General features: G+C 41.0%; 1 protein-coding gene and 1 non-coding gene across 3 annotated transcripts in view; one reads left to right on the top strand and one right to left on the bottom strand.

The window, feature by feature from the left end:
* Positions 1-7,699, bottom strand: part of LOC133575659 (G-protein coupled receptor-associated protein LMBRD2B-like) — a 40,370-nt gene extending 32,671 nt beyond the window's left edge. For both annotated transcript variants that reach the window (XR_009811519.1, XM_061928364.1), the window contains exons 1-3: positions 7,562-7,699; positions 2,887-3,127; positions 2,725-2,807 (exon numbers count right to left, since the gene is read on the bottom strand). Coding sequence is in view for 1 of the 2 variants with exons in the window: in XM_061928364.1 (XP_061784348.1) it covers positions 2,725-2,807; positions 2,887-3,060 (257 nt within the window). In the remaining variant the exon portion in view is untranslated. The remainder of the gene's footprint in view (positions 1-2,724; positions 2,808-2,886; positions 3,128-7,561) is intronic.
* Positions 7,700-19,473: 11,774 nt separating this feature from the next.
* Positions 19,474-19,547, top strand: trnai-aau (transfer RNA isoleucine (anticodon AAU)). The gene has a single exon. It is a non-coding gene; the product is annotated as a tRNA-Ile (tRNA).
* Positions 19,548-20,880: the final 1,333 nt, after the last annotated feature.

Consider the following 20,880-nt stretch of genomic DNA (forward strand, 5'->3'; position numbering starts at 1 on the left):
CACGGACGTAGGGCATACTTGCCAACCCTCCCGATTTTCCCGGGAGACTCTCGAATGTCAGTGCCCCTCCCGAAAATCTCCCAGGGCAACCATTCTCCCAAATTTCTCCCGATTTCCACCCGGCCAACAATATTGGGGGCGTGCCTTAAAGTCACTGCCTTTAGCGTCCTCTACAACCTGTCGTCACGTCCGCTTTTCCTCCATACAAACAACGTGCCGACCCAGTCACATAATATATATGGCTTTTACATACACTTAAGTGGCCGTATAAACAACTTTAACACTGTTACAAATATGCGCCACACTGTGAACCCACACCAAACAAGAATGACAAACACATTTCGGGAGAACATCCGCACCGTAACACAACATAAACACAACAGAACAAATACCCAGAACCCCTTGCAGCACTAACTCTTCCGGGACGCTACAATATACACCCCCGCTACCACCAAACCCCGCCCCCACCCAACCCAACCCCCGACCCAATTTTTTTTATTGTAATTTTGAAGAATTTATCTGAATGTGCATGAACTATTTCTGTTCAAAATTGTTTGAAATATTAAATGTTTAAATATTAACTGTCAGTTTACTGTACTGTGCCAACTGTACTAATATATGAGTACATCGTTTCTATTGTTTCATTGAAAATAAAACAGCTAAGTCTGTTTTAATTATGAGACACAATAGTGTCAAAGTCATGATTTTTTATTTCATGCTTGAAATAAGAAATTATTACTTTAAAAAAGTAGTTTTATACTTGTGAGTGTTGATGACACAGCTTTGCAACAGTTGATATTCTAGTTTCAAGCATGTTTTACTCAATATAGGTCATCAAATCTCAGCAACAAGCTGTAATATCTTACTGAGATCATTTAGGACCAAAACCCTTAAAACAAGTAAAAGACTCTAACATAAAATCTGCTTAGTGAGAAGAATTATCTTACCAGACAGAAAATAAGCAAATATCACCCTTATTTGAGATATTTAATCTTACTTAGATTTCAGTTTTTGCAGAGTGTGTGACAATCATTGGTACTTTACTTTAACTTTAACTTTATTTGGTTTTGACTACCTGTAACACATGCCAGATAGTGTGGTTGTGCGATAACATGTTGTGTAAACCTCACCCAAACTTTCGGACCCGAGGAAGAATAGCAACAACATCTGATGTTGCTAATGGGGAGCCAAACAAACAAACTCCTAGACCAGGGGTCGGCAACCTTTACCAGTCAAAGAGCCATTTTGACCAGTTTCACAAATTAAAGAAAACAATGAGGAGCCACAAAAATCTTTTGAAATTTCAAATGAAATAACACTGCATACAAAGTTTTTTTTTTGCTTTGTGCTATGTATAAAACAAGGGACTCAGACACGCGGCCCACACCTTAATATGAAAATTGAATGTTAGTGCGGCCCGCGGGTTTTTATATGAATGGCGCTTGACAGCGTCATACTTGTCAACCCTCCCGAATTTTCCGGCAGACTACTAATTTCAGGGCAACTGTTCTCTCGAACGTGCCGTGATGGTACAGCATTTGGCGCCCACTACAACTAGCGTGCCGGCCTAGCCACACGTTGTATAGGGCTTCTGCTTGCCAACGCAAGTGACAGCAAGGCATACCACACATTGGCCGTATAAACAACTTTAACACTCATACTAATAATGCGCCACAATGTGAACCTACACCAAACAAGAATGACAAACACATTTCGGGAGAACATCTGCACCGTAACACAACATAAACACAACAGAACAAATACCCAGAATCCCATGCAGCCCTAACTCTTCCGGGTTACATTATACATCCCCGCTACCAAACAACTTTAACACTCTTACTAATAATGCGCCACACGGTGAACCCACACCAAACAAGAATGACAAACACATTTCGGGAGAACATCTGCACCGTAACACAACATAAACACAACAGAACAAATACCCAGAATCCCATGCAGCCCTAACTCTTCCGGGTTACATTATACACCCCCGCTACCAAACCCCGCCCACCTCAACCGACGCACAGAGGGAGAGAGGGGGGGTAATGTATGAGGGAGCAGGGTTGGGGTGGGGGCGGGATTTGGTGGTAGCGGGGGTGTATAATGTAGCCCGGAAGAGTCAGGGCTGCATGGGATTCTGGGTATTTGTTCTGTTGTGTTTATGTTGTGTTAAGGTGCAGATGTTCTCCCGAAATGTGTTTGTCATTCTTGTTTGGTTTTGGTTCAAAGTGTGGCGCATTACTTAGTAAGAGTGTTAAAGTTGTTTTATATGGCCACCGTCAGTGTAACCTGTGTGGCTGTTGACCAAGTATGCCTTGCTGTCACTTTCGTGTGCAAGCAGAAGATACTTATAACAAGAGGCTGGGCTGGCACGCTGTTTATACAGATTGTAGAGGGCGCTAAATGCTGTACCATCATGGCATGCTCTTATTATTATTGTAAGGGTGAAAATCGGAGAATATTAATCCCGGGAGATTTCTGCGAGAGGCACTGAAATCCGGAAGTCTCCCGGGAAAATCGGGGGGTCGGCAAGTATGCAGCTGAGCCGCATCAGAGTGATCAAAGAGCCGCATGCGGCTCCGGAGCCGCGGGTTGCCAACCCCTGTCCTAGACGCTTTAACAGTTGTGCTGGAAATTTGACAGCCCAGAACTTTGAGCTCATTACCTAGCGCTGCTTGACTTTACTCACAACCAGCGGAGATTTGGTCGCGTAGTTTTACTTACCTGTCGGTTGGATTAAGAGACGGACTGCTGGCGTCCCTTGTTGGATCAGCAGAGTTGTCCAGCAGACACTGCTTATAGATGGTCTTAAAAGGCAAAAAAACAAAAAGACAAAGTGAAGCAGACTCAAAAACGCAGCACGGGTGCCCCCGTCATCTGTCGTACCGTGCTGACGTCCAGTGGCATTACGAAGACGATGAGGAAGCAGAGGTACCAGGACACCAGCGTCCCAAGCAGGACCATCCGCTGCTGTCTCCACAGGTCGCCATAGCGATGGAGGAGGTAGAGCGCCAGGAAGAAGACCGCCACGAGCACGACGACAAGCGCCGCGCCACTCATAGTGACGGGAGAGACGCGCAGGTGGCTGATGTCAGGAGGAGGTCGTCATAGCAACCTGGGAAGGGCCCTGAGAGACCAGCTTGTCAGGATATTTATTTATTATACAATATATTTTTAACACCTAAAGGTCCCTTAAAATCTATTCACACATTTGACCCCAATGACAAAAAAATTGGTATTTCCCTAAAAGGCTGTAAAAATTAATTTTTAACTTGAAATAAGTAGTCAATCTTTAATTTTTTTTATCTTTTATTAATGTTTACATAGCTCCAAAGCTTGCTTGTTTTTACTAAAAAAAATAGGGATAAATGCTTTAAAATGTAATATCGGAAATTATCGGTATCGGTTTCAAAATGATCGGTATCGGTTTCAAAAAGCAAAATGTATGACTTTTTAAAACGCCGCTGTGTACACGGACATAGGAAGAAGTACAGAGCGCCAATAAACCTTGAAGGCACTCCCTTTGCGTCAACAGCCATACAGGTCACACTGAGGGTGGCCGTATAAACAACTTTAACACTGTTACAAATATGCGCCACACTGTGAACCCACACCAAACAAGAATGACAAACACATTTTGAGAGAACATCCGCACCGTAACACAACATAAACACAACAGAACAAATACACAGAACCCCTTGCAGCACTAACTCTTCCGAGACGCTACAATACCGGAGGAAGCCGGAGTACCCGGAGGGAACCCACGCAGTCACGGGGAGAACATGCAAACTCCACACAGAAAGATCCCGAGCCCGGGACTGAACTCAGGAATACATGTTATTATTATTCTGCGCCTTAAACAAGTCAAGCGTTTAAAACTACTTCTGTCAGAAATATACACATCAAATATTAGTTATATTTGAGTGATTGTAACACTTTAAAAGTCCAGTATTTTTAGATACTTACCTAAACTAAAAGCCTAAAACGATTTCCATTAAATAAACTTTAAGGAGTATTTACATTTTGTTATTATTGGGGTTTGAGATGGGTCAATGATTGGCAGCAACATTAATTTTCATACATTTTTAGTTTTTTCTACAAAAAAATCACAGTAGAGGTCCACATTTGGACAGCTTGCCAACTACTACTGAAATATATATTAAGTTTTAAATATTTTTATTTTGGGGGGATTTTTATCCTGTCAGTATGTTTTTATAACCTAGCTGTCTTTTGTATAGACTTTAAAATCAAATAAGTTGAAGACATTTTTTTTAAAAAGCTGTCAAAATGAACGCTTTAACACGATGTGAATAATATTAAAAAATATTGCAGATTAATTGTGCAATTTATTTTGACTTCCCACGCTGCTTTACTTCGTTTATTAATACAACTTAGCAGGTTTAGAGCAAATAAATGAGGTGTGAAAAAAACATATAAAAATAAAAATGTATTTGTGTTAAAATATTGGGGTCCTTTTAAATAAACACTTAAATTATGCACGCAAATAATTACTGATTAATGAATGTGATCTCAGAGCATTTAATCAATTGCAACTGGACTGTTCGATTTGTCTGTAAAGACGTTTCGTCTCTCATCCAATTAGTTCATGCTCATTGACTTAGATTGGTCAGGTCTAGTCTTGGACTTATATTGGTCAGATCTACCCTATTTTTCGGACTATAAGTCGCCGTTTTTTTCATGGCTTGGCCGGGGGTGCGACTTATACTCAGGAGCGACTTATGTGTGAAATTATTAACACATTACCGTAAAATATCAAATAATATTATTTATCTCATTCACGTAAGAGACTAGGCGTATAAGATTTCATGGGATTTAGCGATTAGGAGTGACAGATTGTTTGGTAAACGTATAGCATGTTCTATATGTTATAGTTATTTGAATGACTCTTACCATAATATGTTACGTTAACATACCAGGCACGTTCTCAGTTGGTTATTTATGCCTCATATAACGTACACTTATTCAGCCTGTTGTTCACTATTCTTTATTTATTTTAAATTGCCTTTCAAATGTCTATTCTTGCTGTTGGGTTTTATCAAATACATTTCTCAAAAAAATGCGACTTATACTCCAGTGCGACTTATATATGTTTTTTTCCTTCTTTATTATGCATTTTCGGCCGGTGCGACTTATACTCCGGAGCGACTTATACTCCGAAAAATACGGTAGTCTATCCATCCATCAATTTTCTACCGCTTGTCTCTCTCTGGGTTGCGGAGGTGGCTGGAGCCTATCCCAGTTTCGGGCGGAAGGCGGGGTACACCCTGGACAAGTCTAGTTAATGAAAATGCAAAAGTGTGATTAATGTGATTTTAAAAAATGTACCAGTAATCATTTGACAGCACTGGTAAAAATACAAACACAAAGACCCTATTTTCCCCTCACATATACACCATTCCAAATATCCATAAAGTAGGCTGACCATATTCTGAAATCCCAAAAAGGGGACACATATATGCGTGCCAAGGCCGGGACTAGGTGAAAATTTGCCAATGATACTTGAACTTGCTTTATAAAAAATATATTTATTTAAATAAAGCATTTTTTCTCCTCTGTTGACAGCAGTGTTGGCGCTAGGAATTTTCAAAATGGGGTCCAATGGACCCCATCAAGTCATAAAAATGGGGTCCCACATTACATTTTTGGGGTCCCACTTTTTTGAAAGTGTTTTGAAAACAAATGATAAACATATGCATTGTCCTGTTATATCTCACATTCTATATTGTGTTTTGGAAAAAGGTTGTCATAAACGTTAATTCATTAAAAGAAATAATAAAAAAAAGAAGACAAATTTGTATGCATATGTAAATTTATTCAGTTATAAACATTCAATCACTTTCTCCTTTCCTTCATGGATCTAAACTTTACCGCTGCTGGTAGTCTGTTCTACGTTTTTATTGAATAAGTTGTAGGTGTATTTATTTCAGTATAAAAGTGTAAAAAGTGTTCTGCTTCGGTCATGAAATGATGATAATGGTGTGCCAGGGCATACATACTATATTGTAGCGTCACGGAAGAGTTAGTGCTGCAAGGGGTTCTGGGTATTTGTTCTGTTGTGTTTATGTTGTGTTACGGTGCGGATGTTCTCCCGAAATGCGTTTGTCATTCTTGTTTGGTGTGGGTTCACAGTGTGGTGCATATTTGTAACAGTGTTAAAGTTGTTTATACGGCCACCCTTAGTGTGACCTGTATGGCTGTTGACCAACTATGACTTGCATTCGCTTCTGTGTGTGAAAAACCGGAGATATTATGTGACTGGGACGGCACGCAAAGCCCAATACTGTTGTCTTGGTGGAAATCGGAAGAATGGTTGCCCCGGGAGATTTTCGGGAGGGGCACTGAAATTCGGGAGTCTCTTGGGAAAATCGGGAGGGTTGGCAAGTACCGTATTTTTCGGACTATAAGTCGCAGTTTTTTTCATAGTTTGGCTAGGCTACAGTGCGACATATATATGTTTTTTTCCTTCTTTATTATGCATTTTCGGCAGGTGCGACTTATACTCCGGTGCGACTTATACTCCGAAAAATACGGTATGTCAATCAATCCACTCCCTCGCTTTCTCGCTCTCTCTGTCTCTGCCCCTCCCTCGCGAATGTTGCTGCCTGCGCATATCTTCACAATTTGTTTTGTTTTTAACCCCTTCTTAACCCTGGACGCACATTGAAAATACACGCAACCCTGACTCAAAATGCCGGACATTTGAGGCATTTAAGAAACCCCGCCCGGACAGCCCCGCAAAAAAAGGCCATGTCCGGGGAAAAGAGGACGTATGGTCAGTCTACATAAAGACAGAGATCGGTAGGTTGTGAGTTCTAACCCCGGCCGAGTCATACCAAAGACTATAAAAATGGGACCCATTACCTCGCTGCTTGGCACTCAGCATCAAGGGTTGGAATTGGGGGTTAAATCACCAAAAATGATCCCCGGGCGCGGCCACCGCTGCTGCCCACTGCTCCCCTCACCTCCCAGGGGGTGATCAAGGGTGATGGGTTAAATGCAGAGAATAATTTTCGCCACATCTTGTGTGTGTGTGACGATCATTGGTACTTTGACTTTAACTTAACACTTATCAAATCAGTAGTAAGTCCCTGCATGCTTTGAGTGGGGGGAAACAGTGCCACCTGGTGGACAAATATAAAAATTGTGTTGTCAGGTTTCAATTGGACATTTGTTGTCATGAGTAACACATTTTTTTTTGGTGTATAATTGATACTTCAGGCTAATTCGTGGATTTGACATTACAATTCTAAAATAAATACCACCTACAAACATTCAGCACAGCCAAAACGACTTAAAAAGAAAATAAATGTCACAAAATGTCCTAGAATAAAATGACCGTAAGGGTTAATACATTACTTTAATGTAAGTTCACATGTTATTACAGAAATACGTATGTAATCTAATGAGGGTAAAATATTGCAAACATGACAGTGCAGCTAATCCTCCCAAAACTGTTTCATTTGGTTTGTGCCAATCATTAGTAGACTGTTTACGTCGTAATTTAGTCCGAGTATGCCACTAAAAACGACGTTACTCTTACCTTATGTCTTAAGGCCACTGACAGTGTGTAACTCTGGCGTGGAGTCCAAAATAAGTCGCACAGAACCTCTGAAGTTGGAACTAATAATACGTAACAACGTTACAGTGACAGTAACCGTTCTTCACAAGCGAGCTAGCCGCGCGAGGAATTGTGGGTATTGTAGTTCTAAAACCCAACAGGAAGCGTTGAACCGGATGTCCGCAATAAAAACAAAGTATTCCAATCTCGGTATATGTTATTGTTACTATTATTATTATTATTTGTTGTTAAAAAATTAAATTGTATCTTCTCATCTCCTTTTTATTGAAGTTCAACACATTTACAGAGAAATAACTTCCACAGACATAATATTTTCCATTTATATTTTTTAAAATTCTCTCAATATAAAAATCAATTGATACATTAAAATAAATCATGAATCACACAAATACAACATTAGCGATTAATCTCAGAAAATGTTTAAGACCGTGTTTCTAAAAAAAACATGAGCTTACTCAAAGTAATATTTCATACTTGCCAACCTTGAGACCTCCGATTTCGGGAGGTGGGGGGCGTGGTCGGGGTGGGGCGGGGGCGTGGTTGGGGGTGTGGCTAAGAGGGGAGGAGTATATTTACAGCTAGAATTCACCAAGTCAAGTATTTCATATATATATACAGTATATATATATATATATATATATATATATATATATATATATATATATATATATATATATATATATATATGTATATATATATATATATATATATGTCTTAATAAGGTTATCCAAAAAATAGTGCTCGATACCGTAGTAGAGCGCAATATATGTATGTGTGGGGAAAAAATCACAAGACTATTTCATCTCTACAGGCCTGTTTCATGAGGGGGGTTCCCTCAATCATCAGGAAATCTCCTGATGAGAAAACATGGAGAGACTGGATAGAGTGATCTATGTTTGTCTGTTGCCATCTCCTGGTGAATGTTGGCTGTAGCCTACTGTGGTTACTTTTTGGTTGGCCAACGATTTACGTGGTGTTGCGCACCTGACGTCAAGTGTGTGAGTCTGTTCTGAAGTCTACAGTAAAGAGACGTACTTCATCCCCTCGCCTGTTTATTGCCTCCAACTCAATATATTACAACAACATTGCTCCATGCGGACCTGGAGGGGGCGTGGCCTCCAGGTCCGCCTGAATTTCGGGAGATTTTCGGGAGAAAATGTGTCCCGGGAGGTTTTCGGGAGAGGCGCTGAATTTCGGGAGTCTCCCGGAAAATCAGGGAGGGTTGGCAAGTATGAATATTTATACATCCATCCATCCTGTCACGACTTGGACTATGGCTTGGTTTGTTCTCCCGAGGTGCAAGTGATTTGGACCAGACATGGCGTGAAGGTGAATACATGATTTATTTTAACACTATATATCAAAAAGGAACAAACGAAAAGCGCGCACAATGGCGGAGGTACAAAACTAGGCTATTGAAAACAAAACTTGCACATAGGCAGAAACTGTGAACAACAAAAACACTAACTGTGGCATTAATAAACAAAAAACTTACTTGGCATAGACTATGAAGTGCGCAGAGGTAAGAGTGTGACAGGGGTATGAATCCGGGATGTCGCCAGAAAGACAAACTGAAAACAATGAACTTAAATACTACAGACATGATTAACGAAAACAGGTGCGTGACTCAAAACGTGAAACAGGTGCGTGACGTGACAGGTGAAAACTAATGGGTTGCTATGGTGACAAACAAGAGTGCACAATGAGTCCAAACGTGGAACAGGTGAAACTAATGGGTAACCACGGAAACAAGACAAGGGAGTGAAAAGCCAGAAACTAAAGAGTCCAATAACTAAACAAAACAAAACATGACTAATACAAAACATGGTCACACAGACATGACACATCCATCCATTTTTTACCGCTTTTCCCCTTTGGGGTCGCTGCATTCGGGTGGGATGCGGGGTACACCCCTGGACAAGTCGCCACCTCATCGCAGGGCCAACACAGATAGACAACATCCACACTCACATTCACACACTGGGGCCAATTTAGTGTTGCCAATCAACCGGAGGAAGCCGGAGTACCCGGAGAGAACCCACGCAGTCACGGGGAGACCATGCAAACGCCACACAGAAAGACCTCAGGACATTCGTAGTTTTCATCATTTTTTTTTATACCGAAATTAATTGACATTGTCAAGTCTGTTCCATAAACTAATACCAACAAACACAATTTCCATACCAAAGTTCTTTGAAATCAGTTTCCATTATCCATCCATGTATAAATTTTCTTCCGCTTATCCGAGGTTGAGTCGCGGGGGCAGCAGCCTAAGCAGGGAAGCCCAGACTTCCCTCTCCCTAGCCACTTCGTCCAGCTCTTCCCGGGGGATCCTGAGGCGTTCCCAGGCCAGCCGGGAGACATAGTCTTCCCAACGTGTCTTGGGTCTTCCCCGTAGCCTTCTGCCAGTCGGACGTTCCCGTAAACACCTCCCTATGGAGGCATTCGGGTGGCATCCTGAGCAGATTCCCGAACCACCTCATCTGGCGGATGTGGAGGAGAAGCGGCTTTACTCTGAGTTCCTCCCAGATGACAGAGCTTCTCACCCTATCTCTAAGGGAGAGACCCGCCACCCGGCGGAGGAAACTCATTTCGGCCGCTTGTACCCGTGATCTTTGTCCTTTCGGTCACAACCCAAAGCTCATGACCATAGGTGAGGATGGGAACGTAGATCGACTGGTAAATTGAGAGCTTTGCCTTCCGGCTCAGCTCCTTCTTCACCACAACGGATCGATACAGCGTCCGCATTACTGAAGACGCCGCACCGATCCGCCTGTCGATCTCACGATACACTCTTCCCTCACTCGTGAACAAGACTCCGAGGTACTTGAAATCCTCCACTTGGGGTAAGATCTCCATCTCAGTTTCCATTATGCACAACAGAAATCAAATCACATTTATATGTAAAAAATAAATTATTTTTGTTTCATCAGGGCAAAAAGTAATACTGTAATTAATGGTCTTGTATGTATGGCACGACAATCACTCTTCTTCACCTTCAGAACTTTAGTTTTCATTTTTGATATTCACATTTCCCATGACGGGAAAAAAACAGAGTAGTGATGTTCTAAGATGCAAAGTAAGTCATGGATGAAAGAACGTTAGATCTGATGGTACATCCAAACGTATGTGTCGTCAGAATAAAGAGGGCCAATGACATTGAAGCATGCAGCTCTGTACTCCAGTAAAAAGTCCATTTGACCCAGCAGATCCAGACACATATGCTCCACCAGATGAAGACAGGAGCTCCACCCTCCGGTGCCTCTGTTCAGCTCATCCGTCCAGCCTGACCCAAAAGTGCCAAAAGACCATTCCTCCATAAAGTTATCCATCCTGTTTCAAAATGTCTTGTTTCTGATCAGACAAACTATATTGAGCCAAACGACCGCAGCGTGCAAATGACCGTCGGCATTTGCAGGGACTTAGTGAAAGCCGTCTGTCAGCCTACATCCTTACCTCAACCCTTTACTCTCTGAAGGATTAACTTAACTAGTAAACACTAACAACCAGTGACCGTGTAAAAAAATCAATCAATCAATCAATGTTTATTTATATAGCCCTAAATCACAAGTGTCTCAAAGGGCTGCACAAGCCACAACGACATCCTCAGTTCAGAGCCCACATAAGGGCAAAGAAAAACTCACAACCCAGTGGGATGTCAATGTGAATGACTATGAGAAACCTTGGAGAGGACCGCAGATGTGGGTGACCCCCCACCCCTCTAGGGGAGACCGGATGCAATGGATGAGTGGGTCTAGCATAATATTGTGAAAGTCCAGTCCATAGTGGATCCAACATAATAGTGAGAGTCAACATAAAAGAGCAGTGGTTCTTAACCTGGGTTCGATCGAACCCTAGGGGTTCGGTGAGTCGGGCTCAGGGGTTCGGCGGAGGTCGAGACACACCCGACTCATCGTGTAAATAAAAACTTCTCCCTATCGGCGTATTACGGATACGGCAACAGCAGAAGTCAGACTGATTTGCAGGTGTGTAATTTGTTGTGAGTTTATGCACTGTGTTGGTTTTGTTCTTTGAACAAGGTGATGTTCATGCACGGTTCATTTTGTGCACCAGTAATAAAAACATGGTAACACTTTAGTATGGGGAACATATTCACCATTAATTAGTTGCTTATTAACATGCAAATTAGTAACATATTGGCTCTTAACTAGTCATTATTAAGTACTTATTAATGCCTTATTCCAGTGTTTTTCAACCACTTTGCCGTGAGATATTGTCTGGTGTGCCGTGGGAAATTATGCAACTTCACCTAATTGGTCCAAAAAATATTTTTTGCAAATCAATAATTATAATAATGTGCCGTTGTCTAGTGCAGTGTTTTTCAACCTTTTTTGGTATGTAAAAGGTATGTAATGCTTAAACCAAAAATGAACAAAAGGCAAGTCCCGCTAGCAAAAGGCACTGAAGCATAGGGGATGGCTATGCAAAACAAAAGTAAAACTGAACTGGCTACAAAGTAAACAAAAACAGAATGCTGGACGACAGCAAAAACTTACAGCGTGTGGAGCGGAGACGGCGTCCACAAAGTACATCCCGTACATGACATGACAATCAACAGTGTCCCCACAAAGAAGGATAGCGTACGCACAACTTAAATAGTCTTGATTGCCAAAACAAAGCAGGTGCGGGCAATGGAACTCAAAGGAAGGCGTGAAGCTGCTACAGGAGGACACCAACAAAACAGGAAGAGTCACCAAAATAACAGCGCAAGACAGAAACTAAAGCACTACACACCTGAAACAACAACAAACTCAAAATAAGGCATGACAACCTGGTGGAGTTTCATTTTTTAACCTTTTCTGCTGGTGGTGTGCCTTCGTATTTTTTTTTTATGAACAAAATGTGCCTTGGTTCAAAAAAGGTTGAAAAACACTGCCTTATTCGGCATGGCCTTATTATAACCCTAACCCTCTAATCCTGGCCCTAACCCTCTAACCCTAACCCTAACCAAATAACTCTAAATTAAGTCTTTATTACTTAGAATATGTTCCCCTAGTGTCCAAAAAACTGTAAATTAAGTCTTTGTTACTTAGAATATGTTCCCCATACTAAAGTGTTACCAAAAACATATAACTTTGTCTTGAATTTGAAAAAAAACCAAAACATTTTATTTTTCACTAAAGAAGGGTTCGGTGAATGCGCATATGAAACTGGTGGGGTTCGGTACCTCCAACAAGGTTAAGAACCACTGTAATAGAGAAAGAGAATAAAATAAATTAGACCAAAAACAACTCATCTTATTTTTAGGGTCCCATTCGATCAGAGGTGTCAAACGTACGGCCCGCGGGCCGGATCAGACCCGCGAACAGGTTTTATCCGGCCCGCGAGATGAGTTTGCTAAGTATAAAAATGAGCCAAAATTTTTGAATGAAAGAAACTGCTGTTCTAAATGCGTCCACTAGATGTCGCAATAGAAATTCTTTGTATCTTTGTAGATGATGCTACATATTAGGGCTGTGAATCTTTGGGTGTCCCACGATTCGATTCAATATCGATTCTTGGGGTCACGATTCAATTCAAAATCTTTTTTTTTTTTCAATTTAACACGATTCTCGATTCAGAAACGATTTTTTCCCAATTCAAAAGGATTCTCTATTCATTCAATACATAGGATTTCAGCAGGTTCTACCCCAGTCTGCTGACATGCAAGCAGAGTCGTAGATTTTTGTGTAAAGCTTTTATAATTGTAAAGGACTGTCAGGCTTGGTAAAAAGATAGGACTCAGATGCAGAGTAGGGAACTTAGACAGGCTTTTATTTTGACAGCTTCCTTTTCACCTCCAAAGTCAAGGATTACAATAACTATTTTAAGCAAAAACTAATCGGCAAAAAAGGTTCCAAAAAAAATAGGAACAACCAAAAATCGCTCCGAACGGAGGAAAACACAAAAGCAAAGACGAACTATAATTAATATATGCTATAAAATGTATAAACAAAAAAACGCTCCAACAGGAGGAAGAAACAACAGCTGTGAAAAATTCTACACTATCTAATCTAATAAAGTTTTAACAAAAATTGTCACTCAAAAATGTGAGGAAAGAATGAAAAATAACTGAAACTTACCACTTTGGCTGAATAAACTAAATAACAAAAAATCACTCTGCTGAGGAGGAAGAAAGGAAAACTCAAAATAGCAACGAAGGGATTCAGGATCAAAGAACATAAGCACAAGACGAGGCAAGGCAAGACAAGGCATGGACATGGGCATGGATGCTAGAGAGCACGAATAAACGAAACAATCTGGCACAGAACAAAGGGAGGAGTGGGCTTATAAGACACATGAGGGTAATAGGGAACAGGTGGAAACATACAGGGAACCGGGATGACGTCAGACTGATGACACAAAAGGAAGAGCAAGTGACCTGAAACGAGAGGAGAGTTACTTTTCAAACTAAAACATGCAAATCACAAGACAGAAAAACCCAAGACAAGACTTCCCTCACCGCGGTGTGACAAGGACAATGTTTTATCAACTGATTGCAATAATGTAAATTTGTTGTAACTATTAAATGAACCAAAAATATGACTTATTTTATCTTTGTGAAAATATTGGACACAGTGTGTTGTCAAGCTTATGAGATGCGATGCAAGTGTAAGCCACTGTGACACTATTGTTCTTTTTTTTTTTTTTTTTATAAATGTCCAATGATAATGTCAATGAGGGATTTTTAATCACTGCTATGTTGAAATTGTAACTAATAGTGATACTGTTGTTGATAATATTCATTTTTGTTTCACTACTTTTGGTTTGTTTTGTGTCGTGTTTGTGCCTCCTCTCAATTGCTCTGTTTATTGCAGTTCTGAGTGTTGCTAAGTCGGGTTTGGTTTTGGAATTTGATTGCATCGTTATGGTATTGCTTTGTATTGTTTTGTTGGATTGATTAATTAAAAAAATAAAAATAAAAAAAATAATAAAAAAAAAGAGAATCGATTCTGAATCGCACAACGTGAGAATCGCGATTCGAAATCGAATCGATTTTTTCCCATACCCCTTCTACATATATAAAAAAAATAAAAAAAACACACATGATGTTAGTACATCAGTTGAGGAACATGAGCAAACTACATAAATAACATCCTGTAATTTGATTTTGATATTTTCTTTTATCTTGATAGATTGAAAATTAACACCAATGAGTTGACTGATGGACATTATCACATAATTTATTCAGAAAGTATAAATCACGACAAATAAAGATATAATACTGTTAACCGCAACATGTAAGTGTAAAAAACAAAAACAACATCATGAATTGTACAATTTCAGAATGTGAATTATATTTATATAGCACTTTTCTCTAGTGACTCAAAGCGCTTTACATAGTGAAACCCAATATCTAAGTTACATTTAAACCAGTGTGGGTGGCACTGGGAGCAGGTGGGTAAAGTGTCTTGCCCAAGGACACAACGGCAATGACTAGGATGGCGAAAGCGGGAATCGAACCTGCAACCCTCAAGTTGCTGGCACGGCCGCTCTACCAACCGAGCTATGCCACCCCAATGTGCTTGTTCTATTTTTAAACAAAGAAGTTGTCTTTATTTTTAAGTTATCGTGCCGGGATTTTACCAGTCCGGCCCACTTGGGAGTAGATTTTTCTCCATGTGGCCCCCAATCTAAAATGAGTTTGACACCCCTGCGATTAGATTGTGTGCATAGCAGCTTTGCAACTCAATTCGCAACTTCACCACTAGAGGTCACTGAATGCCATAAAGTGGTCTTCAAAGTACAGGGTGACCATAACTTATTATTATTTATTTTTTTATAACACTATCTTCTTGTGCTACAATACTACTATGGACAGTAAACTTAGATATATTTTATAGTAGTCAGTGTACAGCTTTTATAGTAGTTTAGATTGAATATCCACTGAAAATTAGTCAACACACCGCCATTATTGCCTAAATAGCCATGGTGACACAAGCCAAGAGAATTGTGGTGTACTGTGAGGTGTACTCACTTATTGTACCAACTCAGCTGCCTGTGTGTTGACTCATTATCCGTGGATAGTAACTCTGTACTGCTCTATAAGCTGTACACTGACTACTCTTAAGTACAAACCCCGTTTCCATGTGAGTTGGGAAATTGTGTTAGATGTAAATATAAACGGAATACAATGATTTGCAAATCCTTTTCAACCCATATTCAGTTGAATGCACGACAAAGACAACATATTTGATGTTCAAACTCATAAACTTTTTTTTTTTTTTTGCAGATAATAATTAACTTAGAATTTCATGGCTGCAACACGTGCCAAAGTAGTTGGAAAAGGGCATGTTCACCACTGTGTTACATGGCCTTTCCTTTTTAACAACACTCAGTAAACGTTTGGGAACTGAGGAGACACATTTTTGAAGCTTCTCAGGTGGAATTCTTTCCCATTCTTGCTTGATGTACAGTTTAAGTTGTTCAACAGTCCGGGGGTCTCCGTTGTGGTATTTTAGGCTTCATAATGCGCCACACATTTTCAATGGGAGACAGGTCTGGACTACAGGCAGGCCAGTCTAGTACCCGCACTCTTTTACTATGAAGCCACGTTGATGTAACACGTGGCTTGGCATTGTCTTGCTGAAATAAGCAGGGGCGTCCATGGTAACATTGCTTGGATGGCAACATATGTTGCTCCAAAACCTGTATGTACCTTTCAGCATTAATGTCGCCTTCACAGATGTGTAAGTTACCCATGCCTTGGGCACTAATACACCCATACCATCACAGATGCTGGCTTTTCCACTTTGCGCCTATAACAATCCGGATGGTTCTTTTTCTCTTTGGTCCGGAGGACACAACGTCCACAGTTTCCAAAAACAATTTGAAATGTGGACTCGTCAGACCACAGAACACTTTTCCACTTTGTATTAGTCCATCTTAGATGAGCTCAGTCCCAGCGAAGCCGACGGCGTTTCTGGGTGTTGTTGATAAACGGTTTTCACCTTGCATAGGAGAGTTTTAACTTGCACTTACAGATGTAGCGACCAACTGTAGTTACTGACAGTGGGTTTCTGAAGTGTTCCTGAGCCCATGTGGTGATATCCTTTACACACTGATGTCGCTTGTTGATGCAGTACAGCCTGAGGGATCGAAGGACACGGGCTTGGCTGCTTACGTGCAGTAATTTCTCCAGATTCTCTGAACCCTTTGATGATTTTACGGACCGTAGAGGGTGAAATCCCTAAATTCCTTGCAATAGCTGGTTGAGAAAGGTTTTTCTTAAACTGTTCAACAATTTGCTCACGCATTTGTTGACAAAGTGGTGACCCTCGCTCCATCCTTGTTTGTGAATGACTGAGCATTTCATGGAATCTACTTTTATACCCAATCATGGCACCCACCTGTTCCCAATTAGCCTGCACACGTGGTTTGATGAGCATTCCTCAACTTTATCAGTATTTATTGCCACCTTTCCCAACTTATTTGTCACGTGTTGCTGGCATCAAATTCTAAAGTTAATGATTATTTGCATAAAAAAAAAAAGTTTATCAGTTTGAACATCAAATATGTTGTCTTTGTAGCGCATTCAATTGAATATGGGTTGAAAATGATTTGCAAATCATTGTATTCCATTTATATTTACATCAAGCACAATTTCCCAACTCATATGGAAACGGGGTTTGTATATCCAGTTGTCCTTTGTGTGTTCTTATGCAATATGTGTTGTTTTATTTAGCATGTGGTCAGCTCAGCAGATCTTAAAAAAGGTTCAGACTTCCTGTGTCTGTCCCACTTCCCTAAAATGACCCTTATTAGCGAAACGTTCCTCATCCCGACATCCGTGTGATGGTGGCCTTATTGAAAGAGAGGTGTGTCACCGTAGAGCTCATAGAACAACAGCAACGATCGCGCTGAGACTCTCTCTCTCTGTGATTTGATGTCTGCAACATCTGATCCATGGGAAACCCTTGTGCACAATGATGATGAAACAATGTGGCCCCAGTTCTATGCGTGCCCAGGGGACCACTGCAGGGTGAAGATCTTATAACCTGTCCTGGATACATCAGGCCCTGGGGAGCGGACCCCTCCCAGCTGGTTAGAGCAACCTGGGTCTTGGAGAGTTACACATACTGCCAGGGGCCGTGGGTGTTTATGTTTTATATAAGATACATACATGATGACATCATGTGCTGTAAAGTACAGCACCTTTTAGATGCTGGATTTTAGTTTAGAATTGGTTTGTAGTATGCCTATGTTTTGTTTTAGCTTTAATGCTAATGAGCTGTGTTTGTCCACGCCAGTATGGTTAACTTTTTCTGTAACCCTGCACTTGTCCAACGTAGTATTTAACGTTCGCTATTTCCCTTCCACAAAATACAACTACTATTAATCACGGCAGACTTCATGAGAGCCACCAACGACTAGTTTGGGGAAGATGATGATCCAGAACTTAATCTTTTGGAGTCTGAGCGGAGAGGATGATTTAGTATAGCTAAATAGATTCAGACTTCCTTTTTATTGTCATTCAAATTTGAACTTTTGTCATGTCTGTGTAATCATGTTTTGTTTTAGTCAAGTTATGTTTTGTTTAGTTTAGTTATTGGACTCTTTAGTTTCTGGCTTTTCACTCCCTTGTCTTTTTTCCATGGTTACCCATTAGTTTCACCTGTTCCACGTTTGGACTCATTGTGCACTCTTGTTTGTCACCATAGCAACCCATTAGTTTTCACCTGTCACTTCACGCACCTGTTTCACGTTTTGAGTCACGCATCTGTTTTCGTTAATTATGTCTGTAGTATTTAAGTTCATTGTTTTCAGTTTGTCTTCCTGGCGACATCCCGCATTTATACTCTCCACACACCCTTATTACCCTTGCTGCGCTTTTTCATGCCGTTTTTTCATCCAAGTAAGTTTTCTTTATTCATGCCATAGTTTGCAAGTTTTGTTTAATTGTTCATAGTTTCTGCCAATGTGCAAGTTCTGTGTTTATAGTCTAGTTTTGTACCTCCGCCATTGTGCGCGATTTTTGTTTGTTCCTTTTTGATATATAGTGTTAAAATAAATCATGTATTCACCTTCACGCCATGTCTGGTCCAAATCACTTGCACCTCGGGAGAACAAACCACGCCACAGTCCAAGTCTTGACAACTTTACAGTACAGATAAGAATTACATTTCGTTGCATTAGCTCATGGTAGTGCAGGATAAAAAAGCAATAAAGTGCAGGTATAAATAAGTAGATTACTGTACAGATAAATATATTGCACTTTTGCATATGCATCCACATTTATGGATGTATGTTATATTATCTTTATATTCCAGTCACTTAATCCATTTTTGGGGGGAATTGAGGGGATTATTATGATGCGTTCAAGAGTCTTACGGCCTGAGGGAAGAAGCTGTTACAGAACCTAGAGGTTCTGCTACAGAGGCAAAGGAACCTCTTTCTGGAGTCCAGCAGTGAAAACAGTCCTTGGTGGGGGTGGGAGGAATCTCTGCAGATTTTCTGAGCCCTGGTCAGGCAGCGGCTTTTTGCGATCTCCTGGATAGGAGGAAGAGGAAGTCCTGATGATCTTTTCCGCCGTCCTCACCACTCTCTGGAGGGACTTCCAGTCTGAGGCACTGACTTCCAGTCTGAGGCACTGACTTCCAGTCTGAGGCACTGAAGTGCTAAGCTAAGTGCTAAACTATGAACATGATAAAACAATCACTTACTGTACAATGTCTGTTCTCAAGACTTGTGTTTTCCGTTGAGATGATGAACTCAGCATAAATCCATTGAAGTAAAAAAAAAAAAAAAAAAAAGGTGATGCAAACAAGCGTCTTAGTGTTGATCCTCACGGTATTTAAATTTAATGTCAAAGTTGACCAACTTTTTGGTTTAATGGCCACAGACGTCTTGCAAACACGTGAGAGGCATGATTAGGCCGGTTAGCTCAGTTGGTTAGAGCGTGGTGCTAATAACACCATGTTCGCGGGTTCGATCCCCGTACGGGCCATACGTTTTGACTTACACAGTGGCCTAGTGGTTAGAGTGTCCGCCCTGAGATCGGCCGAGTCATACCAAAGACTATAAAAATGGGACCCATTACCTCCCTGCTTGGCACTCAGTATCAAGGGTTGGAATTGGGGGTTAAATCACCAAAAATGATTCCCGGGCGCGGCCACCGCTGCTGCCCACTTCTCCCCTCACCTCCCAGGGGGTGATCAAGCGTGATGGGTAAAATGCAGAGAATAATTTCGTCACACCTTGTGTGTGTGTGTGACAATCATTGGTACTTTAACTTTTAACTTTATCTATAAAATATAGAATCAACTTTTTTAGTTTGAGGATAAATGAGAAATAAAGGAAGCAGTTAAAAGGGTGGAATAAAGGTAAATTCCATCAAATATTAACTATTTGTTTTGTTACATCCTGTAAAAGTACAAACGTAGTCAGTGACACGCCATTTGTGATATTAGCCAAATGCTAACAGGCTAACGCTAAATCTGGTATGTTCATGTGTTTGCCATGAGATAAACCCCTGACATTTATTATTTACCTATTGTTATTTAGAGCTGAAATGGACCAACAGGGCTTGCCTGACCCTCATGAATTCATAGTATATTGAGGGGACCACTTTCTGGCTGTTGAACACAGTGGACAAAAGCTTGACTTTTTATGTACATTTTGGTACACTTTGTGTTTAAATCATATCTTTTTGTATCTTATTGCTTTGTATTTTATTGACTTTATAATTATCTAATTTACAGATCCTACGTCTGTAACTGACTGACAAATAGTTGGCAGAGCCTTGGTCTTTAATTTGAAATGTGTAGCAAAGACAGATTTGACAAAGTCTTAAGTCATAAGCATTCTCTAGGGACACATATTATTGGTAGAAAATCAGGGCACTTTTAATTAAGTCATCAAAGTTTGGACTAGTCCAGTCCCTCTCTTGAGAGGACTGGTTCCAGAGCCCTAGCTGTGTGTCGAAGTGAGTCCGACAAGATCCAGCCGGAACTTCTCCACCTCGCGCACCAGCTCAGGCTTCTTCCCCTCCCCAGCGAGGTAACGTTCCACGTCCCAAGAGCTAGTTTCTGTAGCTGAGGATCGGACTGCCAAGGGCCCTGTCTTCGGCTGCCGCCCAGCTCATACTGCACCCGACCTCTATTCCCCCTTCTATGAGTGGTGAGCCTATTGGAAAGGTGACCCACGTTGCCTCTTCGAGCTGTGCCCGGCCGGGCCCCATAGAGACAGGCCTGGCCACCAGGAGCTTGCCACCTTCAGGCCTGGCTCCAGAGCGTGGCCCCAGTGACTTGTGTCCAGGCGAGGGAATTCTGGTATCTTGC

The sequence above is a fragment of the Nerophis lumbriciformis genome, linkage group LG33, assembly GCF_033978685.3.
Source record: "Nerophis lumbriciformis linkage group LG33, RoL_Nlum_v2.1, whole genome shotgun sequence".
In the NCBI taxonomy this organism is placed as follows: domain Eukaryota; kingdom Metazoa; phylum Chordata; class Actinopteri; order Syngnathiformes; family Syngnathidae; genus Nerophis; species Nerophis lumbriciformis.